The 26,253-nt window shown below is 53.0% G+C and overlaps 1 protein-coding gene across 2 annotated transcripts in view; it reads left to right on the top strand.

Moving 5' to 3' along the window:
- Positions 1-4,867: 4,867 nt before the first annotated feature.
- The window catches only part of SRL (sarcalumenin), a 34,894-nt gene continuing 13,508 nt past the window's right edge, over positions 4,868-26,253 (top strand). The window contains exon 1 of one of the 2 annotated variants that reach the window (XM_014554569.2): positions 4,868-5,108. In XM_014554569.2, coding sequence (XP_014410055.2) covers positions 5,048-5,108 — 61 coding nt within the window. In that variant the 5' untranslated portion in view covers positions 4,868-5,047. Of the gene's footprint in view, positions 5,109-22,734; positions 22,757-26,253 lie in introns of those variants that run through there. The other variant, XM_014554568.2, reaches the window with a different exon arrangement.

Here is a 26,253-nt window from a genome sequence, read left to right as displayed (position 1 = left end):
CTGTCACTGAGGGTATTCAAGCAGAGATCTCTGTCAGAGTTACTGCAGGGGGGTTCCTGCACTGGGTGGAAATTTGGGTCCTTCTAAGGGGGATGGCCTCTAATTCCTGGTGTAAAGGAGAGAGTCCCCTTGGTGAAGGCTTCTTGCCCCACTGTTCATGTTGAGTCTGGAACAGGTCCAGACACTGGGGCCTGCATTGTCTGGGTCTGAGTTGGATTTCCCAGCCCTCGAGGAACTGTTTGAGGTGTGGAAATATCTAGTGAGTCGCTTGCCAAAGAGGGCCCGAACCCTTTGAGGGTGAGGACCCTTAGTCTGAGGGCTCTGGCAGCTTCTGTCTAAAGACTGAGTCTGGGAAAGATGAGGTCTTTGCTCTGGAAAGGCAGCAGCAGTGGGTGACTGGAGGGTGAAACCAGTGTGGAGGTTTCCTGGGGCTAAGTAAAGTCTGCTTAGGAACTGATGACCTGAGAGTTTATCTTCCATTAAGTCGAGCCTCCTTTTTTTTTTTTTTTTTTTTTTGTGAATTTAGACAATTTATTTAGTCTCTCAGTGTTTCAAGTTCTTTCTTTCTTTTTTTACTGAGGTATAGTCAGTTTACAGTGTTGTGTCAGTTTCTGGTATACAGCACAATGCTTCAGTCATACATGAATATACATATATTCATTTTCATATTCTTTTTCACCATGAGCTACTACAAGATGTTGAATATATTTCTCTGTGCTGTACAGTATAAACTTGTTTATTTATTTTATATATACCAGTCAGTATCTGAAAATCTTGAACTCCCAGTTTATCCCTTCCCATCTACCTCCCCACTGGCAACCACAAGTCTGTATTCTATGTCTGTGAGTCTGTTTCTGTTCTATATATATAAATATTTGTCTTTTTTTTCAGACTCCACATATGAGTAATATCATATGGTATTTTTCTTTCTCTTTCTGACTTACTTCACTTAGAATGACATTCTCCAGGTCCATCCATGTTGCTGCAAATGGCATTTTTATTCTTTTTTATGGCTGAGTAGTATTCCATTGTATAAATATACCACAACTTCTTTATGCAGTCATCTGTCAATGGACATTTAGGTTGTTTCCATGTATTGGCTACTGTAAATAGTGCTGCTGTGAACATGGGGATGCAGGTGTCTTTTGAATTAAGGTTCCCTCTGGATATATGCCCAGGAGTGGGATTGTTGACCCTCCTTTTTAATCTCATTTTCCAAACAGGGTGTCTTCTTTTATTTTCCAATTTTTAAAAGTGGTGGTAAAAATATATCTATATTTAATATAAAAATTACTGTTTTTAGTGTACAGTTCAGTGGCATTAAGTACGTTCATAATGTCATGTGACCATCGCTACCACCCATCTATACAACTTTTTCATCATTCTAAATAGAAACTCTGTACCCATTAAACATTAACTCCCCGTTCACCCCTGCACCTATCCCTGGGAACCTCTTATCTCCTTTCTGTCTCTATGCATTCACTTAATAGAATTTTTCACAGACTGAAGGTTTGTGACCACCCTGCCTTGAGCAAGTCTGTCAGTGCCATTTTTCCAACAGCATTTGCTTACTTCTTGTCTCTGGGTCACATTTTGGTAATTCTCACAGTATTTCAAAGTTTTTCATCATTATTGTATTTGTTACGGTGATCTGTGATCCGTGATCTTTGATGTTACTACTGCACAAAGAATCATGACTCGCTGAAGTCTCCGATGATGGTTAGCATTTATTTTTAAGCAATAAAGTATTTTTAATTAAGGTGTGTACTTTGGGTTTTTTAGACACAATGCTGTTGCACACTTAGTGGACGACAGGATAATGTAAACATAACCTTTGTATGTACTGGGAAACCAGAAAATACATGTGACTCGCTTTCTTGTGATACTTGCTTTGATACTGGCTTTACTGCAGCCCCAGCAAACTGATACATTGTCCTTTGTTTCACTCAGCATAAGGTGTTCAGGGTTTATCCGTGTTCAGGGTTTATCCGTGTTCAGGGTTTATCCGTGTTGTGGCCCATAGTAGAAGTTCATTCTTCTGTGATGGCTGAATAATATCCCATTGTATGGGGGGGCCACGTTTGGTTTATCCATTCATCTGCTGATGGGCCCCTGGGCTGTTTTCACCTTTTGGCTGTTGTGCATCATCTCGGCTGTGACCACGGGTGTACAAGGATCTGTTTGAGCCAAACAGGGCATCTTTAAATCAAATGCAGTTAACCCTTTAAGCAGTGCTGGGCTCACTCTTCCCCGTCTGCCTGGTTTGCGTTACTGTGGTTCCCCTGATGTCTGTCTGTTCTCCACGCCCTGCCCCCCAGTGCTCCACCCTCTTCCCTGATGTGCTGATTCCTCTCCTCCCCAGATGGAGGTCACTTGACGGATGGGAGAAGCCACGGGTTTGTGAGGCAGGCAGATCTAGGTTCCAACCCAGCAGCTCTGTTCTTAGTTGGTAATGCTGAAGATATCCCTTCAGCCCTGAGCCTCGGGCTCCACTGTGAGATGGTGACGTCCCGCCTCTCGTCTGTGCGAAGTCTCTGAGAGCAGATGCTTCGTTCGCTTTGACGTCCGTTTCTCTCTTGTGACTGAGCGCTGCCTCCTCCCTCACAGGGAGCCCCCCCAGCCCTGAACATGGATTGGAAGACTCAGTGTGTCAGTCAGGGTCTCTCAAGAATCAGAGCCAGTGGGATGTGTATTTGCAGAGGGAGGTTGTGGGGAATGAAAGTCGGAAATCCACAGGGGAGGCCGGCAGTCTGGAAAGTCAGGCAAGTCGATGTTGCAGTCTGTAGTCTGAAGGCAGAATTCCTTCCTGCTTGGGGAACCTCAGTCTTTTCTCTTAAGGCCTTCAGCTGATTGGACGAGGCCCACCCTCACTAGGGAGGGTGATCTGCTTGACTCAGAGGCTACAGGTTTAAATATTCAGCATGTCTAAAAAGCACCTGCACAGCAACATCTACACCAAACAACTGGGCTCCACGTCCTAGTCAAGTTGTCACATAAAATTAACCGTTGCATTTGATAACTTGTCAGTTCTCTTCAGACTGATCTATAGATTCATTGTAATCCCAATTAAAATCCAAGAAGGCTTTTTAAAAAACAATTGACAGGCTGATTCCAAAATTCATGTGAAAGTGTAAAGAAACTAGAACAGTCAAAACAACTTAATAAAAGAAGATCAAAGTTGGAGGATTCACACTACCTGTTTTCAAGATTTATTAGGAAGCCATGGTGATCAAGGCAGCAAGGTACTAGTCAGGCGTTAGACATGTCGTAGATCAGCGGAGCAGAATATAGTCCAGAAATAGTTACACATTTATATGGTCAACTTATTTTCAAAAAAAGGTGCAAAGGCAATACAGTGGTGGTAGGATGGTCTTTTTAACAAATTGTGGTGGAACAACTGGATATCCATTTGTAAAAATCTAAATTTTGGTCTACATCTTGCAACATATTAAGAGAGATTAGCAGAAAATGAATCATAGGTCTAAGTGTAAAACCTGAAACGATCACACTTCTAGAAGAAAACAGGTAACAATCTTTGTGACCTTAGGTTAGGCAGAGTTCTTAAGTCTGACACCAAAAGCATAATTCATAAAGGAACAAATTCATAAATGAGACTTGATAAAAATGAAGAGAGTCTGCTCTTTGAAAGACACTTATTGTGAATGAAAGACAAGGCACAGGCTGGGAGGAAATATTTACGAATGATATGTCTGATTAAGGGCTGGTCGCCAGCATGTATAAAGAACCCTCAAAACTCAGTAAAAGAAAACAATCCATAAAAAATGGGCAAAAGGTTTGAACAGGCACTGCATCAAAGACCCACCAAAGAAGTGAATGACAGATACACGCTTGGGAACATGTTGAATATCGTTAGTCGTTAGGAAAATGCAAAATAAAACTGCAGGGTGTAACACCTGTAAGAATGACTAAAATTTTAAAGACTGACCATACCAATCGTTGGCAAGGCTGTAGAGGAACTGGTGGTGGGAATGTAAAGTGATACAGTCATCTTAGGAAAAATTAAACAGATGCTTGCCATGTGACCCAGCCATTCTGCCCTTAGGTATTTACCCAAGAGAAATGAAAGCGTGTGTCGTAATGAATTCTATACAAATTTTCAAAGCAGCTTTATTAGTAATAGTCAAAACTTGGAAACAACCCAAAAGTCTCTCGTAGGTGAATAGATGACAAACTGTTGTCCGGCCAGGCAGCGGGATACCACTCAGAGTCAGAAGGCGTGGCCTCCCTGTCCCCGCCGCATCAGGGATGAATCTCAGCACAGTTACACCGAGTGAAAGCAGCCAGATGAAAAAGCACATGTGGTATGATTGCATTTATATCAAAATCTAGGAAATGTGAACTCATGTCTAGTGACAGAAAGCAGATCAGTGGATGCCTAGGGAGGGGCAGGAGGGAGAGATTATCAAGAGACATGAGGAAAATTTGGGAGTGAGGAATCTGTTCACTGTTTTGGTTATGGTTACATATCGAACTGTGCACTTTGAATATGCTGTTTGCTGGGTGTCGGTGGTGCCTCAGTGAAGCCAGTTTAAATGGAAAGCACATAGAAGACCTGAGATTCGGGGAGGGGCTGAGACGAGTGTCAGTGTCTGTCAAAGAGGACCTCTCTTGCTCTGTCCTACGACTTCTGCGTTCACAAAACGGAGGCACGTGAAGGTCTGAAGGTCACTGTCTCACCCAGACTTTGGTTCAAGTTCCAGCAGATGCTGGGAAGACCTGGTCCCCGACTCAGACCTGACCCAAAAGACGCCCCAGTTCTTCTCCGCTACCTCCACCCTGTGACCCGGTCACGTGGCCCCAGGGCCGCTGGGGGAGAGAATCCAGGCGGGGCCCTGCCTTCTGGGGCCTGACAGCTGGTGCAGCAGTGGCAGAGCGCGCCTCCTGTGCGCCTTGCGGGGTCTGCCCGGCTTCCCCATCACGTCCTCCCAGTTGCCCCAGTGACTGTGTGACCCTTCTCTCCCGCCCCGCGCTGCCACCTGCCCTATAAATAGAGGCGAGGAGCAGCTGGGCTCTCTTGGCAGTCACCATGAGGGCGCTGGTTCTGCTCTGTTGCTTCATGGCCTCGCTCCTGCTCCCAGGACAAGCAGGTATGACCCCCACCCCTGTCGTCCGCGACCCCATGCACCCCCGAGGGGTGGGTGGCTAGGGCGGCAGATGGAGCATAAGGCCTCCATGATTCCTGGGGCTGATGGAAGCCCTTTGCTCCTGGCTGGTCTCCCCTAGAAAGTGCGGGGTGCAGAGACCCGAGAATGGTCAGGAGCTTGTGAGGGGGCCAGAGGGAGTGGAAGCAGTGAACCAAGAGGTGCAGGCATGTGCGAGGCCTGAGCAAGGGGCCAGGGGCTGGAGAGAAGGGCTGGCCAGTAGATGTGGGAGAAGAGAACCCCAAAAGCCAAGACTGGAGCCTCCTAGATGGACAGAAGACCCTGATCTTGGAGGTGAGGGGGGGCCCTGGATGTCGATGAGTTGACCCTCCCACATAGTGGAGATCAGGCGGGGGCCTGGCTTTGCATGATTGAGGACGGGGGTGGGGGCATGGCTTGGGAACAGTGGGATAGAATGGGGGTCAGTTTGGGATGGGGTTGGAGATGACAGTTGGGGATTGGGATAGTAACTAAATCAGATATGTTTCAGAGGAGGAACAGGAGTCATTCTGGAGTGGAGCCGGCTGGGCTGGGGGCTTCACTAGAAGGGGGCTGGGGCCTGCATGCCATGGTTTTCCTTTGACATCTCAGCACTTTGTGTGGCAGAGGCGGTGGTTCCGGTTACAGCATGGCAGTTATTTATAGGCACAGAGGGGGTACCAGAGCATTTTGCCACCTCTGTTCCTGAGATTCCTAGGGCTGATTTCCCCTTAGGGATGCTCTAGGGGTGCTCTGAGGACCCCCCCCCCCCCCGCCAGGAATCTGGGAGTCCTGCTTTGTCTTTTCAGGACTGCAGGCTTCATTTGCACTGGGGATCATGGGACCTTTGAGGTTCCATTTCTTGAGGACCCATACCCAGACAGAAGAGCCCCAGGCAGGCAAGAGCAGAAGCCGTTCCCTCCAGGGTTAGAGACCAAGGCAGGGGGCTCCGGCCTCGCATGTGCCGCTGGGCCCTGCCCTTGTCTGCCCTTGAGTTAATTTGGGCTCCACGGGGCTGCAGTGGCCAGGGTGGCGAGGATTCCAAGCGGCTGTCAGGTGGCTAAGTATGGAAACAGCCGTGTAATTGGATCCTGAGCCCAGGAGCCACTGCCACCCTCTCCCCTCACAGCCCTCCCCCGCCCTGCCCAGCCCCAGCTGCCGCCTCACTCTGCTTCCACTGCAGTCCCAGGAGCTTTTAGCCTTTTAGGGACATCCTTTATCTTTCCTCCCAGCAAGGGAACTGGACATCTGGAAAGTTCCACGGGCCTCACTGGGGGATCTTGCCTTTGAGAAAGGAGGCAGGCGAGTGCTTTGTGCAGAGGTCCTCTCTTCGCAGGCCCGTTCCTTCCTTCCTTCCTTCCTTCCTGGACTCCGCGGTGCCCCTGGCCTAGGCTTCCAGGGAAGGGTCCACCAGGGGGTGAGGTTCTCTCCCTCCTCAACCCTGCTCATGGCTGGGGTGGATTTTATCACCCCTCCCTTTGCAGACTGCACACTCCAAAAGATGGATTCTTCCTGTACCACGTTGAGGGGGGAGGTTCCAGCCATAAGGGTGATGTCCCCCTACTCCCATAATGACAGTCCTTCCTGCTGGTTGATATTCCCCTAGAATTGTGCCACTCGGTAAATGCCACCGAGCCCACAGGCAGCAGCTTTGCTCCTGAACTTCCCACCCTGCTGCCGAATCCTCATTTCCAGGCCTGTGTCGCTTGCCCCTCGCTGGATGGCAGGCAGACTTCTCTGTTGCCCCCTTCCTGCTTCCTGGGGGGATCCGAGGGAGCTGCCCTTCCTTCCTTTGTGCCCACCTTGCTCCTGTGGTCCTCTGGACCAGGGTGATGGGCCCCACAGTCTCCCCTGACCAGTCCTCTGTGACCACGGTGTAGTGGGGGAGGGTCCTCCTCTTTGTCTCAGGGACCTGGCCTGAGGACAGGCCAGCTCAAGGACAGGGGAAAACAGCCCAGAGACAGCTTGCTATCTCCTCATTGTCCACGTAAGGGAGCGGAAGCCAGAGGAAAGAGAGCCATGTTCAAGGTCAGACAGCGGGTCTGTGGCAGGCACACCCAGCCCAGTGCTGGTCTCACCCCGCCTGGGAGTTCCTGTCCTCCCCTCGGCTGCCCGCACTCTCTGACAGGCCTCCCTGAACACCCAGCCCCTCTGCCTGTGGGCAGCTTCCCTCGGGATACAGGGCAAGACTGAAGCCCTTGACCCACTGACTCCTTGTAGAACACATGAGATGGGTTGGGGGTGCTGAGAAAACATGTCTTTGGATTGAAGCCCCTGGTGGGCACCTGGCTTCGTGGCCTGTGGAACCACAGTTTAGGAAGTGCTGGGTTAGCCTCCCATCTGGCTGTGACAGTGAAACTCAAACAGCTATTTCTAGGGCCAGAGCTGGAATTCCCGGCTGCTCACCCCACCCGCTAAAGGAGGTCCAGGCAAGGCCAGTCGCATCCACCTGACCCTTTGTGCTCACATAGGTGTGGTAGGCTGGGAAGGAGCCTGATTCCTATGGACCAGGAGAAGGAAGATGTCTATTCCTCCGTTCGACCTGTCTGAGGGGCGGAGGACATGCCTCTCGGCCTGGAAGGAGGGTGGCGGCTGGGGATGGGGGGGCCTGCTGCTGTGAGATATGGGGCTTAGCACCTCTCCTACTCTAAATCCAACCCAAATCCAGGCTCACAACCCCTTACCTTTAAATATTGCTTGAGTGTGCAAATCCTTTTCATTCAAACACCTTGCCACACTTCATCATTCATTAATTCATCCCAGGTTTATTGCGGACCTACTACTTTATAGGTATGGTGCTGAGGGAACTCAGACAGGCATTTTGTCCTTAGCATGCATATAGTCCAGGTTGGGGAGGTAAAGCATCTTCCACCTTGTGGCCCTCCATACGCAAATAAGTCTCACAGGGAGGGACAGGTAAAGTGAGGTGAGTCGGAAGGAAGCAGGGAGATTATTTGTAACTGGGTGGATCAGGAAATGTTTTACAGATGAAGGACTGTTTGAGATGGGCTTTGAAGAAAGTAGGATTCAGACATGGAAAACTGGGAGAAAAAGGATGCCACATAAGGGAGGGGGATGGACAAACTTGTGCAGTCAGGGACGACCTGGGCAGGCAGAGTGAGGTGAGGTCAGGGGTCTGTTTGGAAGGTGAGGTTGGGGCCCAAGTGTGAGGGGCGTGGAGTATTGAGTGAGGAGGGGCTTTTCTTTGTGTTTGACCTTGGAGGGCTTTGGGAAAATCTGTCTATCTGGCAGTTGTTCCTAGGGAGGGACAGAATGAGCAGAGACATAGGAGGGTGTGAACTTGGGTGAGGGAGACGGATGGAGGAGGGCAGGACCCACAAGTGCTGGGTAGAGTCTATGGGACTCCTCAGCTTGGCGAACTGGGAGGAGCCCTTGAGGTTTTAGGGTAGATCATGGCAGGCATGATCTTGCCAGAAAACAACAAAAAAAAAGACCAGGATCATAAAAGACCTGATTTTAAAAGTTCATCTGGGGTCCTGATGAATTTTGGGTGCTGGGGGACATCTGGGCAGAGAGAGTTAGCTTAGGAGGACAGTCAGGTCTGGGGAATCCAGAAATGAGATTTTTCTGGATAAAGATGGGGGTGAGGCGGTGAGATCACCAAGGAAGCTGTTGCAGAGAGAAGAGATGCAAGGACTGGTCCCCTGGAGGGTGGGAGGAGAGAGAAGAGAAATGGGTTTCAGGAAGATGGGAGGAGATCCAGGAAGAGGCGTGACCTGGACACCAAAGGGTAGGATGCCTTCCAGAGAGGCATTCAGTCTCTGGGGAAGCTGAGGAAGATGTAGCCTTGGCTTGAATGCCAGGATGCCGAGGACAGGTCCTGGCGAGCTCACGCATATTCCGTGAGCCCGTGGAGGCGACGTACTCACACAGTGAGACTCTTAGCATTAAGTCTGTGGGGGATAAAGGGCAGTAAGGGTGTGGGGTTGTGGAGGTAGGGTGTTTTTTTTTTTAACACCAGAGGGGACGGTGTATTTCTGGGCTGATGGGGAGGGTGGGGTGGAGCAAGAGGAGGGGGAGTGACCCAGCATCTGAGACTTGAGCAAGGTGGGCAGGTCTGAGGCGGGTCTGAGGGGACACGAGGCTTGGAGACCCCAGAGGGACACCGCACACCTGAGGTCCACTCAGCAGCCCCGGTGCCCACCAGGGAGCTAAGCTAGGGAGTGGGGAGCCTTGTCTACACTGGGGATTGCTGTGGAGCAGGGTGAGGGTCACAGAGAGGAGGGAGCCATGCTGATCTTCCCAAAAACCGCAGGAGCTGGAAGGGGAAGCCGGTTGTCCTGAGATGTGTGGAATCGGACAGCCCAGCCCAGCCCAGAGCCTGGTGTCTAGTCCAGGCCGAGAAGAGGCCAGGAGTTGGCCAGTGAATCAGCATTTTAGTCACAGTGAATGTTGGTCTCTTGTTGGTGAACCCGCTCCCTCAAGCCAGATGTGCAGAAAACAGGGACAAACTCTGGTCCCAAGCTCCATGCCCAAGGTGTTCACCCAGCAGATGTTCACTGCGTGTGGGCTCCACCGGGATGGGTTACCTTGGTGGAACTGGAGCAGGGCATGTGGCGCGGAGTCAGCTGGGCTCAGGTTTCCTCCTGGGTGTTTTCCTGGCTGTGAGGCCTCCCTCCGAGGCTCCAAGGCTCATCGGTGGAGCTCATTTTGAGCTGAGGGGACTGGTGTCCTCTCACAATTGGCTCTGGGAGGCCAGGCCCCTCTGAGACTGTTCACCTGCCTCACCTGCCTGTCTCAGGGGCCTTCCAGACTTGGGAGCTAGACGTCTGGCTTTGGACTCCTGCATCTGCCCTGTTGGGTTCCTTGGTGGTTCCCTTCTCTTCCCTGGCACTGGCCTTGCTCTGTCCCTCCCATAAGACATGCCCTGAAATTCATTTCAAAAAGGTCCAGTGAGCTCAACACTTAAACTGTCACTTTGCCAAACCACCGTTTATTTTAAAGGAGTCAGAAGATTTTAGCTCAAGGAATGCATCTCTAATGTGGAATTTCTAATTGCTTTGGTGGGCAAGCTCTTACCCAAAGTCCTGAATCACTGCATTGAGGCAGTAGATAGTCTACTGATTCTGGGCACAAAGGCGCTGAACTGTAGGGTGGAGCTTTCTCCACCTGGCCCTGAAGGAGAGAGGGAGGGAGCGAGGGAGGAAGGGAGTGGACTGGAGCCTTGGTGGCCACTCCTATAGGACTTGCTCAGTGCTCAGGAGGCCCTGTCTGCCCTGCTCACCCCTAGCCTTGGTGTCCCCAGCAGGAGGCGAAAGGGGTGGCGTAATTCAGCAAATGATACGGGTCAGGTTTAGCAGAGGCTTTAGAGACGTCGTTCCCTAATCTCTGCTGCCTGTGCTGTGTCTTTCTCTGGGCTCAATGATCGCCTGTCCCATGTGGTTTCAGCCTCATCCCTCACCAGCCCCGAAGGTAGATTTGCTCAGAGTCAAGGTCCCAGGCACTCCTCTGCCCCGGGGACATGCCCACAGTTGTCCAGGGCTCCAGATCAGCCTTTTCTGAGCCGCCATCCTCAGGGGGAGGGGCTCAGGGCGGGTGGACAGAATCTGCCCTTGCCTCTTGAAATGCCTGAGCTGTTAGGTCAGCTGTTGACACCCCCAGGCAGGGCCTACAGCAGCCTCCTCTCCTGCCCTCCAGCTCTTCCCTATCCAGTGCGGAGGGGGTGCTGCCCTTGTGGTGGGTGTGCCCAGAGGCCCGGCTCTGAAGACCACGAGACCATGGTGCTGGAGGGCAGCTCCTGTCTGGCACCATCCCAGGAGCCTGTCTTTCCTGGGATCATGTCATCAGGACCACGGGGAGGCACAGTTGCTGTTGTGCCGTCCAGCTCCAGATCCTGGGGCCCAGGATTTCGGGTGGAATGTTGGCCCCACTGGGGCAGGCTCCCCAGGTTCGTTGCAAGGGTGTTAAGTGATGAGAAAAGGCTTTTCTCTTCTGACTCTTGGGTGGACCCTCCCCTCAGGGGTCCTGGTCCTTCATAGCCTTGAGAGCACTTGACCTCGTCTAGTCCTCTGTCAACTCAGGGTGCTCAAGGACACAGAATGAGTGCAGGAGATGTGGCCAGCCCTGGGGAGAAGAGGGGCTCAGCACAGGATCCTGAAGAGATGGGAGAGATGTGGCCGTCCCTAGGAACTGCGCCCTGGGTGGGGAACCAGGATGGACTCATGTTCAGGGTGATGGGCAGTATGAGATCAGCAAAATGCGTGCGGGTGCAACAGGGATTTAGACACTGCAGGAACCGAAGGGAGGGATGGTGGGGCTGGAATCACACAAGGTGGGTGCTTGACGAGAGAAGAAGGAAAGATGAGGCAGATAGAGGTTCATCTCTGAAAGGCCCAGCTCTCCAGCCCTGAGGCCAGGCTCTGCCCGTTGCGAGGTCCTGGCTGGCTACACTGTGCAGGCAAGAAAGGGCTATGCCCCTGCCCCCGGGAGCTGACTTCTATTTGGGGAGATGACACGCACTGAAAAAAAATGTAACTAACACCCCCGGCAGCTCTGGTTGGAGTTCAGAGGAAGGCTGGAAGGTTGGCCTCATAGATTGGCTGGGTTTCAGTGGCACTGGGAGGAAGGGGTCGATCCCTGGATGTCAGCTCCAAGAGGACAGGGCTGTGCGTTTGTTTAATTTGTTCACCGCTCTATCACTGACGCTTAGCACAGTGCTTGGCTCATTGAAGGCAATGAACAATGTCTGATGAATGAGAAGATTTGTGCAGGCAGAGATGGAGGAGCATCTGAAAGTGGAAGTGGGGAAACTTGGAGCATCGCGCTGGCAGGGATGGGATGAGACCAGTTTGGGCTAGAATGTGGGGCTCCTGTTCCGGGGAGATCAGACCACCCTGATGGGTTGGAGCCCGTTGGTAAGGGTCCTGAATACCGAGCCAAGTGGCTGTCTTCCTCAGCCCCTAACATTCTCTAGCCTGTTCCCCTTCCAGCTAGCTCCTCCCCTTATCCTCCCTCTCAGATATTTTTGGACCCTTCTGGAGAGGGGACTGCATTCTGAGCTCAAACAGGTGCAGGCAAAGTCTGGCCTGGAGTTCTGGGCCCACAGGAAGTGGGTTTCGCTGGGAGCTCAGCCCAGAACTAGGCCAGGGGAGAGCCCTGGGGTTGGGGAGCCCCCTCCCTCCCTCCCCCACCAGGTCCCTGCCAAAACTTCGGCCCCTGGTACTCCTCCAAGTGGCCATTCAGTTAGGACCTCGTCCAGATGGTTGCCTCCCACAGCATTTTCCCTAGATGGCAATAGGTAAGGACTTGACAAAGCCATTGCCTTGATCACTCCATCTCTGATGTGCATCTGACTCCACAGCTGCCTGTTCCGTGCACCTGCACACACCAGTTTCCAGCTGCTGTTGGTTACTTGGTTTTTCCTGAATTTCCTCCTACCCTTTACTCCAGGCGTCAAGTAGTAGAAGACTGCTTATTTGTTTAGTTTATCCCAGGAGGTAAAGGCACCAGGAAAGCTCCCTGGGGGCTGGGGAGGGGTCTGGAAACACTAGGGAGGGGCCACAGCCCTCACTGTGGCCCGAAGGAGCCCATCCAGCAGAATGAGCCTGGGTCCGAGCTGTGATGGGAATAGAAGTCCGGTGGCCTTTTGATCCCGTCTTTTCCTGCCTCAGTTTCCTTTCTGAATTGGTAGTTAGCCTGGCAGGGTCTGGATGGAGACCCCAGAGGTTGCCAGCCTGGGGTGGAGTGTGGCATGCACTGTGGGACAAGCCATGGCATTGTCACAACTCACCACCAAGCCCCTTACCATCTCTGCACCTGTTTGCTCACCCATAAAACATGGTAATAATATTTGCCCTATTTGCAGCTTGGGGTGGTTCTGCAACTAAAATAAGAAAATGGCTATCGAATGCTTCAAATGTTTTTCGATCTCAGATACTTTTTACGGTTAGAAGGACCGTGACAATGATTCTAGGCTCTTACTGAGGACGGTATGCCTGTAGCTTGACACCTGCCACTGGTTTCCTCAAATATCATGAAACTCGAACAACTCAGGGAATCCATCAACACATCTGCCCCTTCTCAGCACTGTTAATATCCTTGGGATTCTCTGTCCTCAAAGAGCGTACAAACCAGGAGGGAAGGCTGTCCCCGCTCATGATAGGAGTAGGGAACCATATAAGGCAGATGTAATCAGGGGCTAAAAATAAGTAGCCCGAGCTTGCAGAGAGAGGGGGAGCAGGGGGCAGGGACGGGGCCCGGGGGCTGGTGAGCTTGACCAGCTTAGCCTGAGAGGGGCTGCGAAGCTTTCAAAGGGCCTGGATTAGGGGTTGGTCCCTATATTATCTTCCTGGGGCTGCCATAACAAATGACCCCAAACTGGGTGTCATTCAAACAGAAGTTTGTTCTCTCCCAGTCTGGAGGCTGGAAGCCTGAAATCAAGGTGTGGGCAGGGCTGAGCTCCTTTGAAAGGCTCCAGGGGGCTCCTTCTGCCTCTTCCAGCTTCTGGTAGACCCGGCAGGCCCTGGCCTTCCTTGGCTGCTGGGTGACTCTCTCCAACCTCTGCCTCTGTCCTCAGGTGGTCTTCTCTCTGTATGTCTCCTCCTCTTATAAGGACACCAGTCAGTGGACTCAGAGCCCAGGCCAGGCCAGTACAGCCTCATCTCAACTAATCACCTGTGTGCAGACCCTGTTCACAAACAGTGTCACATCCTGGGGTTCCAGGTGGGGTGCTCACCCGCTCCAGTTCCTTAGCCGTGGACCCAGACTGCTGAGCGGCTGCTGGCTCTGAGACAGTCCTCGTCTCTCTCCCAAGTGGTCATCGTCCCCTGGGCATGGATGGCTCCTGTTTCCCTGGTCCTCTCTTGGGCCCCACGGCTCACACGATTGCCCCAGCCGCTGATCTGGAGCTCTGCTGACACACCCAGGGCGCGTGTGTGAAATGAATGGACCGACAGCTGTGCGGGGGCAGGGGATTCTGGGAGCAGCACCTCGCCTAGCGGTGGTGCTGGGAGCACGGTGGGGAGGAGTTTCCAGCTCCCTGTCAGGTGTGCTCAGGTGCAGTGTGAGTTGGAGTCCAGCCGTCCTGAGGGCAAAGGGTCTGGTTCCCAGCTGGTCATGTGGTGGAGAGGGCAGTGGGCTGAGAACCCGGAAACTCAGGCCCCCGTGGGCCCAGCCCTGCACTGTCTCCTGCGGGTGCGGAGGGGGAGTGAGCAGGGCGTGGGATGCACTTTGAGAAGCCACTTGGGGAGACAACTTCCCAGTGACCCTCCCTGGCCTCCGTGAGGGGTTTGCATCTGGGCAGGATCCCCTGGCTGGAGGCTATCTGGGTCTCCTTCTGGCAGAATTAGGGGTCCCCAACCCAGAGTCTGCGAGGGTCAGGCCAGCTCTGGAAGCTGGTGGCTATAGCTTTGTGGTACTCTCTGTGGTTTGTCCTCGTTCTGGAAGAGAGTAGGGGTGGGGGCAGGTCTCTAGGGTCCCCTTGCCTTTCCAGAAGGGCTCACCCGTGAATCCAGTCTGTTCTCCTCTCTCCAGCTTGTCCCACCCTCTGGACCACAGACTCTGTTCCCCACACATGCTTGGCTTGATTCCTGTAGCCACCCCAAAGGCACCCCCCACCCCGGCCTCTGCCAGGAGCTCCTGAGATGGGCCCCCCATGTCCAATCCCTGCCTGGCATGGAGACTCTGCTGCCAGGAAGCCCCCTCTGCCCGCTGCCCCCTCCTGTTAGATGTTGTGTCTTTAAGGGGAGGGTCTTTACACCCAGGAATCCATACAGTGGTTATCGAAGCAACCTCCTGAGCCGATAAGGCAGCTGCTCCTAGGACCCTTTGATCACAAAATAATAGGCCTGGGCAAGATAGGTGACTCCACCCATGGGGACTTTTCTGGTTCTGAGTCCTGGTTTCTGAATATCTTCTCTTCCAGGACTTTGAACTTTCTGCCACTGAGTTGAGGACAGGCCTCACATTTTGCCACCATCCATCCGTCCATCCAACGACTGTTCTAGGTGCTGCGATACAAAATCTCTGATAGGCAGGAAGCCAGAGCAGTAAGGAGTCTGCAGGTAGACAACAGGTTCAGCTAAAATTAGGGAGAAAGAAAAGAACTGAAGACAGTTTATCTATTTCTTTAAGTAGCTTTATTGAGATAGAATTCATATACTGCACAGTTAGCCCATTTAAAGTAGTTCAGTATTTTTTAGTATATTCACAGAAATGTGCAACCGTCAGCACAGTCAATTTTAGGACATTTTTGATTACCTCAAAGAGAGACCCCCCATCCCCATCAGTAGTCACCCGCATTCCTCCCCAAATCCCCCACCCCCTGGCAGCCACTAATCTGCCTTCTGTCTCTATGGATTCCCCTGTTCCAGATATTTCATTTAAATGGAATCATACAGTATGTGGTGTTCTGTGTCTGGCTTCATTCATACAGCACCGTGTCTTCAAGCTTCATCCACCCTGTAGTGTGTGTCAGTGCTTCATTCCTTTTTATGGCTGAATAATATTCCACTGTGTGGATGGCCTACATTCTGTTTATCCATTCGTCTGTTGATGGACATTTGGGTCGTTTCCACCTCTTGGTTATCGTGCATAATGCTGCTGTGAACATTAGTGTGTACGTTCTTGTGTGGAGATGTGTTTCGAGGAGAGTTTATCCTAACGTGAGCAATGCCGTATACTTTTCTAGTACTACTCGGCTTTCAGAACTCCATCACGTGTCACGTGAGCCTCCTGCTCTTGGGCGGAGAGTAGGTGCTCCATCGATAGCTGTGACATGACGGCACAACGAAGTGTAAAACAGGCACAGAGAGTGAAAATCCTTGCTCAGCATTTGCTCCCCACTGCTGATTAGGGGAGCAGATTTGGGCTCCTGACTCTGTCCTTCTCTCTCCATCTTCCTCCCCAGAGTCGCAGAGTCCCCGGGGCTTCTCCTTGCCGGTTTCATCCCAGGGGCAGGTTCTTCGAGGGCCTTCCACCACTGGCTGCTCCTGCCCTTTTAGGAGGGATATCCCCTGGCAAGATAGCAAGGCCAGGTGGACCGCAGACCCACAATGTTCCTGGAGCTGATGGGCATCAGCCCTGTTGACCGCCCATGGCCTTGGAGATAAGGCCTCAGCCTGGGACAGGGAGCCGGAGGCAGGCCTGATACAGCCTCCTGCAGGCAGGTTCCACCCTCTGCAACCAGTAGGTCCCTGGAAAGATGGGTATAGGTTGACTCCCAAGGTCAAGGCACAAGGACAGTAGTTCTCAGATTCTAGCATGTGTGAAGACCATCTGGGCTCTTGTTAAAAAGGCAGACTCCTGAGGCCTCCCCACCCTCCACCCTGAGTGGGATGCAGACGGTCTGGGGAACCAGCCAGGAATAGAACTTTTAACCAAGCTTCTCCAGGATCCTTTTGCAAATGGCCTTGAGCCACACCTTGAGAAGGGCTGACCCAGGGGAGGAGGCACATTCCTATCGGGTGCTCAGGGCATCCAGCAGACATTCCCTGTGCAGGGTGTCTGCCAGGCCTCGTGCCTGCGGGACACCTGTGATCCTGAGAGGGACAAGCCTCAGGCGCTAGCATCCATGGGGAACAGGGTAATAAAAAGACTGTCACGTAACGTGACAGGTGCTGCAGGGAACACAGAGCAGAAGCAGCTTGGTACGGAGGGGCCAGGGAGGCCTCCCAGGGGATGGACCTTAAAGCCGAGACCTGAAGTGGGAGCTGGGATTAGCCAGGCCTAGGGTCGGGGAGCAGGGCACTCAGGGAGACTGATAGGGAATGCACGAGGACTGAGAGCAATTTCTTAAAGCATTCTGCAGGCATTTATTGTGTGAGTCTCGGTGCTCAGAGCTTTCTCAGGCTCTGTGGGATATAAAGGGGTAATGGGCCTCTCTCTTGCCCTGGAGGGAATGACAACCTGGAAGGGAAGACAGGACATCCCCTGCCCCCAGCTCCTGCACACAGGTCACAGCCACATAGGGCTCAGTGTGGACAGTCGTGGACACTGAGTCAGTTGAGGTCAGCGGGGGGCCCGTGTGGGCTGGGGTGGTGAGACCTGGAAGGCGGCGGGAGGAGAGGGGACATAGCTGGTGGGAAGGCCTGGGCTGCTGGATCTGTGGGGAGCAGAGGGCATTCCAGGCATGAGGTGCTGTGGCCATCGGCAGACCCATTTCAGGCTGGATTACACTTCCCAAAAAGATGCACTGAAGTCCTAACCTCTGCATCTCAGAATGCGACCTCTTCTGAAAATCAGGTGGTTGCAGATGTAGGTAGTTAGTTTGTGTTCTTAGAGGAAAAGGGGAAGGGACACTGCGTAGAGGCTCAGGGAGAAGGCAGTGTGTGCCGGAGGCAGAGACAGTGGACATGCGTCGACAAGCCAAGGATGCTGGGAAGAGACAGGGAGGAGCCTCCCCTAGAGCCTTGCAGGGAAACGGGGCCCTGCGACAACTTGAGGTTGGACTTCTGGCCTCAGGACCATAAGAAAATATGTTTTTATTGCTTTAAGCCACCAGGTCATGGTGCTTTGTTACAGCAAATACGGGAAACATGCATACAAGACAATGTGCAGGGATGTGGGGCCCTTGTCAGCGGGGGGTGGTGGCCCTTTGGGTAGGCAGCCTGCTGGATCTTCAGGTGCAGCCCGGCGGGGGCGGCGTGTGGCCCGCGGTGATGACCAGGAAGAGTTACCCCGGGGACAGCATGTGCGGAATGCACTTTTGCTCTCGCCGCCCCCCCCCCCGCCCTGCCCTTGGCTTTCACCTTCCCCTCCCCAGGGGAGCCCTGTGAGAACTAAAGAGTAGGTGGCCCATCCTGGCCTCCTGCACAGCCACCAGGTGCCAAAGGAAAAGAAAGTGTAGCGAGATTCTAGTGTGGTGTCAGTATTTGGAGAGACCAGCCGGAGAACCCAGGCCCCATTGACGTGGGAGGAAGCTGCCCTGGGGTTTAATTGCCTGTGAAGATTCTTCCCTGGGGATGGGGATGTCAGAGAGGGAGCCCCAGTGGGAGGGCCGGGAGGCCTGGTCTGTGGGAAGGACAGAGCCCAGGGTCCCTGGGAAACATGGCCCACGTGTCTGGGGTTCAGGGGTCGAGGCCACTTGGGGATACAAATCAGAAACAAGTCTGCTCCTGGGAGGGGGAGAGGTGAGATTTCTAGAATGTTCCACCAGAGAGTGACTTGGGTGTTCTAGACATCTTTGTTCAAGCTCTGGAGCTGTAACTGAGGGAAACAGATGGATTTGCTCCCGAGCCCTGGACGTGTGTACCAGTCGCACGCAGAGCCTCAGGTGGGAGGTGGTCTTCTTCCCTTTCTCTGTGACCCGGATGATGGAAGGTTCTTCTGGTCCAGTCTTGTGGCCTCTGCTGTCCTGAGCTCAGAGACTGGCTCTCCTGGAACCAGCTGCTCTTTGTCTCCTGGTGAGGGAGACAGGGAGCCCCTCCCCGCATACTTTTCCCAGTGACTCAGAGACACGAATGCAGGGCTGGGCCGGGTGCAGGCGACCTCCAAACTTCAGGAGCTTAAACCTCACCCCATCCCTTCTCCAAATCTCCATCCAGAGCTGTGCTCAGGGACCCAGCCTGACATCAGGGCCCTCGGCTGGCCCTCGCTGGGAGGCCACACTTCATAGGAATGAGTAGGGGAACTGATAGGTAATCCCAGGAATGCCGGGCCCTAGGGTTGGGGCAAGACGTGGACTGAAAGGGTTGAAAATGTCAGGGGCAAAGGAAGCCATTGCTGTTTAGAACGCACATGAAAGGCCAGGTGAGGAGTCTGGGGACCTTGTGTGTATGTCCTGCTTTGCCCCAACGGGCTAGGTGACTTCTGGCAGGGTCTTTCCCATCTCTGGGCCTTGGTCTCTTCATCTGTGAAATGAGAGTTGGGCTAGTGAATTTCTCAGTTTCCTTCCAGTTCTGCAAGTCTCTAATGCAAAATTCACCCTAAGTCTGAGCAGCGAGATAAGATTTGGGGTCGTGAACTCAGGGACCCAGAAGTGGAGCCCATCTGTCTCGAATTTGGGAAGAGAAGGTGGAAAGATCTAGCATCTTAGTGTCTGGGCAGCAGTTTTCACGGAAGGGTCCAGGGCACTTGGGGTGGAATATTCGCGTTTTATTGCTGCCCCAGCTTCTGTCCTTGCTTGACCTTCTTCCGCAGCCTCCTCTGAGCAAACCTGGGGACTAGTGGCAGCGGGAGGTGAGATCCACTAAGGGCGACGCACCCCTGGGCAGGCGTGTTGGTGGGGTTGGTGCCACTGAGTGGTGCAGAGCTGCTGCTGGTGCCAACATGAAGGGGCCGCCGGGGCCGTGGTTGTGCAGGCCGGTGTGTGAGGCCCGTGGAAACATCAGCTCTGATTTCAGGATGAGCAAAGCACCACCGAGGGGAAGCTAGAGCCGCTCTCTCAAGTCTAGTGCAGCCAAAGCTGCATTCTTGAGGCCTGAGTCACTCCTGAAGAACTTACTGTTTTCCCTCTGTGCTCACTCGTCATAAGGATGGTGGCGAAGCCACGTGGGCACTTCGAGGTGCCTGTCTCCCATCGTGCTGCTGTCGTTTCCCAGAGCAAGGAAGGGCCTTCACCTGTTCTTACGCAGACTCGACCCTATGAGCATCTGTTTAGACATCCCCCTGATATGCCTTTGCACTGGGGCAAAGTGCAGGGTCCCCTCACTAGGCTGGATGGGAGGGTCCTGGGAGGTGGAGGACGGGGGAAGCCCTATGTAATCATGTAAGATTCTGGGTGAGTCAGGGCTGCCTGCAAGTGGGGGTCTGTGATGGTAGGCGTTAGCCTGCGGCTCAGCAGGGCGAGATCTGGGCCCGGGAGTGTGGCAGCTCAGGCTCGTTCCTGTCCCAGGCCAGCAGGAGCCACGGAGAGCAGGGCTACCCCCAGGTGCCCGGAGCCCCTCATCTGAGCTGCTTCTGGCTAGAAGGAGAGGAGAAGGACCTGGGCAGAAAGACCTCTCCTGGCCCACGGACTGACCCCCAAGAAACAGGGGGTTGAGAAGAGCAGAGTGCAGGTGAGCCGGCGTGGCTCCTGTCCAAAGCTGCTTCTGTTTTGGCCCACTCAGTGAGCTTGGGATTTGGCCTGGCATCTTTGCTCTTCTAGGAAATTATTATTATGAAACCTGACATTCATAGAATGCTTTTAAACATCATCTGATGTTTAAGATAATCCAAAGGGGTTGGCAAAGCATCATTCTCTGTGTTTTATGGGTGGCTGGAGCTGGGCTGGGGAGCGAGGAGCAGCCCGGGTCCCGGCCGTTTGGCAGGTTAGGAAGGCGCTACTGGGGCAGAGCCCCGCCCTCCGGACTTCTAGCTGCGCCCAGAGAGACCTGTCTGGCTCTGGGTCTCATGGCAAAGGAAAGCCCTGAGATGTGGGCCTGGCCCAGGAAGGTGTCAGATCCGGTTCCCAAGCTCAGGAAAATAGTGGACTTCCTCCTGCTTCCCCGGCTTGGGGAGGAGGCGGGTCTGTGTTGCAGCTCCCCCACCCACCAAGCCGATGATGGCTCAGACTTGAACCCAAGGCATCTGTCTGACTGAGACCTCAGGGAGCCACATTCCTTTGGCCCCTAGTGGGTCGCTCCCTGCCTGGTGCCCCAAAGTTGGACCATCAGCACTCCTAGGACCTCATGGACCCCAGGGGGGTTCTCTTTCTTCATGTGTGGAGGGGGAGGTGGGGGGACCAGCCACCTGCCTTTGTCTCTCTCAGAAGCCAGCCTGCATCTCTCCCTTCTTGTTTTCCTCTCCTGCTCAGCTCGGCCACTCTGAATGGAGGAATTATTGCCAATGGCTTCCGCAGGGATCTATGTTTTTTTAGGCAGGGTTGCTCTCTGGGAAAACCGGGTGCAACATAGAGCGTCCCTTTAATAATCGAGTCACACTCAGGGGTTAAGTCTTAATGTTTTGCTTCTTCCAAATGTCCTTGCCTTTTGAAAGCGCGTGCTTCATCCATTTCCATGAATCCTGCAGGGGTCAGTGACAAGCGCGTGTGTGCACCACAGCTGTGGGGTTGTGGGCAGTTTCTCTCTGTACTTCCCAACCCAAGAGTTCCCAGGGATTAGGGGTGGGGATTGGGGTGGAGCTATTCTGTCAATCTCTGGACTTTACAGGTTAAAAACAATTGTCTTGACATCTTGAAGTATTCTTTTTGAAGCAAAGAAGACAAGGGTAGGCTGAGAAGTCGCTGTCCTTCTGAGGCTGACTCACCCCATCATTTGGGGGTGTTTGTGGTCAGGTGCCGGGAAAGCTCATGAGACTGGGACTTGGTGGTGGGCTGGGTTCCAGAACCAGCCCGCCACTAAGTAGCCTAACTAGCTCTGTGGCCTTGGGACAGTCATTTATCAGAGTTCTAGGATTCTGAGCAGTGAAATTCAGGAGGCGGTCCCTTTTGACCCCAACCTCCTGGTTCCCACTGATTGCCGCCTTTGTCATCATGTCCTAGGTGAATCATTTTGGGGCTAGAGTCCAGCCAGGGACAAGCTGTGCCGGTGGGATTAGCCTTGACTTTCTGATCTTAGCCAGGAGGCCAGAGAACCTTCCAAGAAAGGCTGCCTCATTCACGGCACCCTGGTCACCTTGTCTGGGGGGGAAGAGGGGTGGGCCCACAGAATGGCGAAGGGGAGGGTCTCAGGGTCCCGGGAGGAGGCGGGCACTTCCCTCCTAAGTTCCTTTTCAGTGTTGGCATCTGCAGAGCAGTCTGAAGGCTCATCCAAGAAGAGAAGGAACGAGGGGCCCTGAGCAGTGACCGTTTACTGTGTGAATAAGGTCAAGAAAAAATGTGACACCAGAAGGGGCTGCTGCTGCTGGTCCAGTCCCGGAGTGTTCAGAGACAGGATCTGGGACATGGAGGGGTCAGTCTGCCACACTGGCCTCATGGACTCTGATTCTGAAGTGCTCTCCACTGCACTTGAGAACCGCCTATATGAGATGTTGAATGTGTGGACCAAGGACTGCCTGGTGAAGACTGGTGAAGACTTCCTGATTCCTGGAGACAGATGTGTCCAGGGGTAGAGGTGGAAATTGATTGTGCCCCCGGGACTTTGTTTTTTTAACTGATGACTCATCTACATAATTATGTATGAGTAGTGGTGTATTATACCTGTGTGTGACTTCGGATGCAATGGTTTCAGTTCAAATGGATGAGAAATCCCACAGAGGAATAACCTTCGGTGGATGCTTAGAAACATGTGCTAAGGAGATGTGGAGGATTGGAACTGGATTTCCATTCAATTTCATGAAGAGGTCAACCGAAACAGGCCAACCAAATAAAAGATCTGGGTTGTTGACCTCTCTTCTCCTGACCTCCAGTTTCAGCTTCAAGACAGACTCTCCCTGACATTGGTACTGACGGTAGCTCAGAGTGGTAGTTCTCAAATGTTGGTGTTCATTAGAATCACATTGTGAAACGCCCGGATTCACATGGACTCAACCCTGGAGACCAAGCCTCTGTGTGGGAGAAGCCCTGCAGGGCCTGGATGCCACCTCCTGTGGGCCAGAGAGCTCTGCTGTGTTTCTTGGCCTGAGTGCTGGCCCATCCCTGGATGCCCTGTTGAACCAACACTTGACTTTCCTGTGTCTGCGTCCTCATTTCAAGAGAATAATCCTTGCTCTCCTGGCCTCCAGGGGCAGATGAAGAAGAGCACAGAGCCACTTTGGGAAGCTTGATGTTCTGCGTGAAGGTCAGACATCCCCGAGCTCCGTGCTGGGCATGTGGTGATCAGCAAAGTGCAAAGGTGCTGGGAGGGGGCGCTTCTTGGGCTGTTGGAGAAAATGATCACAAGAAGGAGTTCTTAGGGAAGAGGCAGGAGAGGCAGGACAGTGGTTGTCAGCCCCTCCCAGCTTTGGCAGTGGGACAGACAGACCCAAGGAGAGCTGCTGGGCAGGGAGTACCAAGGAGGGGGCTGAATCTTGGCTCCTTCATCTTCCCTCCCCACCAGGCACTTCCATGGAACCCCAGCATCTCATGGGACATGGTTTGCCAACTATGCGGGGGCAGAAAGCGCTCTAGACTAAGGGTCATGAACTTGGACTCTGTCCCAACCCTACCCCTGACCTTGGGCAAGTCTTTAAAGCTTCCTCCTCTGCAGCTGGACTCACCAAGGCCCTTGGCAACCCCACAGTTCTCTGAGTCCATGAGAAAGTGCTTGGGAAGAGTTAGTAGCTGGGGGAAAAAATCAGGTGTTCGGTGGTGGAGAGCAGAGAGAGGAACTGAGCCTGGGGCTCCTGCCAAGGCTGTGGGCGGGGGAGCAGCTGCAAGGCTGAGCCCCGGGATGGGGCTAATGGGAGAGGGGAGTGTCAGGAGAGAAAGCAGAGCCTGTTTAGGCTGGGCTCTGCTTGGGCATTGGCCTGTCAGGCTCAGGGGCCATCCCATGATATACGGGGCTGAGCTGGGGGCTTGCTATTCATGTACCCTGACGTCAGCACCCAGCTCTGTCCTGGGCCCGAGCATCTGCCCTGGCAGCAGCACATACAGTGTGGTACTGCGTGTCCAGGGATAGATCAAGACTCATCTTACCAGGCTCTCAACCTGTCCAAGGTGTCCTGGGTCCTCTGTCCCCTCCCTTACCTTCTCCTCCAGGGCCACTTGGGGGCTTCAGCAAGATGCCAGAGGTCAGGGAGGGTGGAAAGACACTGGGCTCGATGTCATGGAGTTGAAGGAGTTGGAGGCTCTTGAAGCCTCTCACTGCATCCTGGAGGAGAGATCGGATCGGATGGCACAGCTGCTTCCTGGGGCTCAAGCTCTGGGGGCCCAATGGCATAGCTTGTTTCATTGAGAGACTTTCTGTCAGAGAAGTAATTTTTAGCTTGGGAAGGAAGGTCGCAGGGCATGAAGTCATCACCCTTGGTCTTTTTCACTCCAAATTGCTTAGTAGAAGGGCAGGGGCAGCTTGACACTAAGTCATAAAAACCAGGGAAGAGTATGGATGTAAATGTGTATACACACATGCACACACTTGCGTTCCTGTCCAGGGCCCAGGCGTGGAAAATACACAGCAGTGTGAAAGTCATGGTAAACCCCCAAAGTCTGGGATCCTTATCTCCCTTGGGATGAAGAAGCCCTCTCTCCCCAACCAGGAAAGAGGGTGTTTTGAGACTGTTAGAAATGCCACATGTAGTCAGACCCAGAGTCTGTTCAGCCCAGTATCATCCCCATCAAAATCACTATCACCATTATCATCATCACCATCAGTACCACCACCATCAAGACGAACATCGTCATCATCACCACCATCACCGTCACCAACACCATCAATATCATCATCACCACCATCAACATCATCATCACCGCCATCACCGTCACCATCACCACCACCATCAACATCATCACCACTACCCCTATTACCACCATCACCACCATAACCATATCATCATCAACAACATCAACAGTAGAGGGTGACAGGGCATGTTGGAAAGGGCTGGATTCCCCAGAGAAGAAACCTTGACCACTGCTACTCCAAGGTCAAATGCCAAGCCCCGGTAACCTATTCAATTTGGGACCCTCCAGGGGGTGCATGAGTGAGGAGGGATCAGGAGCAGAAGCCTTGGGGTCAGGCTGGGCAGAGCTTTGCAGCTTTGGCTGCATGTTAGAATTACCCAAGATTTTTTTTTTTTTTTTTGGTTAAAGTCCTGATGCTGGGGCACCCTGGACCAATTCAATCAGAACCTCTGGGAAGGGGGAGAGGAATGGGATCAGGAACCAGGAGATTCCAGTATATAGCCAGTGTATATAGCCAGTGTCAAGTGTTGAGCACTAGTTTATATGCAGTTTTATAAGCTCCTGTAGACTAGTGCTTCTCAAACTGTAATGTGCAACAGATGAATTGTTAGAATGCAAATTCCCTCTCAGTGGGTCTGTTCTGGAGCCTGAGAGTCTGCATCTCTACCAGGCCCACCCAGGTGATGCTGCTGCTGCAGGTGCCTGGACCACACGCTGAGTAGCCTGGGCTTAGAACCTGCTCTAGGGTCAGGCCATCGCTTCTGCAGCTCTGGACTTAAATGGCCTCAGCCAGTTGCTAGCTGTGTGTTGCTGGGCAAGGCATTTAGTGCCTCTGATTCCAGTCTGTCCTCTCATCTGTAAGGTGGGAATAAGGGTAAGACTTCTTTTACAGAAGCAAGTAAGAGTAAGCTGAGTAAGATCAAGTTCATGTTTAATGTATAAAGTGCTTAAGCATTGCCTGGCACACTGAGTAACTGCACAGATGTATCTCATATGAGATACAGATTTATATATATTGCTGCTCAGTGGGCTGTCAATCTCCTTGGGTTAAACCAAGTTCCTGCCATAGGTTTTTTTCTACAGAGGTTATGGGGGTTATCAATAGAGTTGCAGGCCAAGGAATCAGGACTTACAGGTATTTGGGTGGTAATGAAAGGAATTTTAAATGAGTAGTAACCTCCAGCTCCCCAACTAAGGGGCCAGGAATTCCTGTTGTACCCCAGACTCCCCATGGGCCTCTTCATGGCACTTTCTGGAGGTCAGGCAGGGTTGCAGCCCTGGGAACACAGGAAGGATGAAGCGTTGGTTCCTGCCATCCAAGGGCCAGGGAGGGGAGTGCATGCAGCGGGGGCAAGGTACCAGGGGTAAAGGGTTCCCCTGTGCTCCCCCCAACACAGCGTGGCATGGAAGATCTGGGCAAGGAGTGGGCTGTTCTGGGTTCCACCCACCCACTAGACACCTGGTGTCTTGGGTGAATCAAAGACTTTCTTCAGACCTTCAGCTCTGAAAACTGGCTGACAGTAATAAGAGAGGTGAATACGGTCACAGATGTGAAGGTCACTGGGAGAAGTGTTATATCAACATACAGGGCTCCTTTATAATAAAAGGCACCCAAACTTCCTATCCTTCTGAATTTGAAAGCAGGTTGTGTCTGTGGGGATTAAGGAGAAAAGATTTGTCCCTGGCTCCTGGAGGAACTCCTTAGGTTTCAGGGAACAAGGGGGTGGGTACCTGGAGGCAGAAGGGAAGGGGCTTTTCTTCGTGGGAGGCAGAGCTGGGATTACCAGGCTGTGGCCTGGGAGGGGAGGTGTCTGTACCCAGCAGAGAGGTGGTGTGCTGCTGCTTCAAAGAGTGCTGTGAGTCAAGGCAGACCCAGGGGCGTCTCAGGTACCCCGAGGCAGGGCACCCATGGTCCCCTCACCCCCATGCGCCGGCGATGTTCCCTCCTCCTTAAACAGG

Source organism: Camelus ferus, chromosome 18, assembly GCF_009834535.1.
Source record: "Camelus ferus isolate YT-003-E chromosome 18, BCGSAC_Cfer_1.0, whole genome shotgun sequence".
Classification (NCBI taxonomy): Eukaryota; Metazoa; Chordata; class Mammalia; order Artiodactyla; family Camelidae; genus Camelus; species Camelus ferus.
This window is presented reverse-complemented; position numbering and strand designations above follow the sequence as displayed.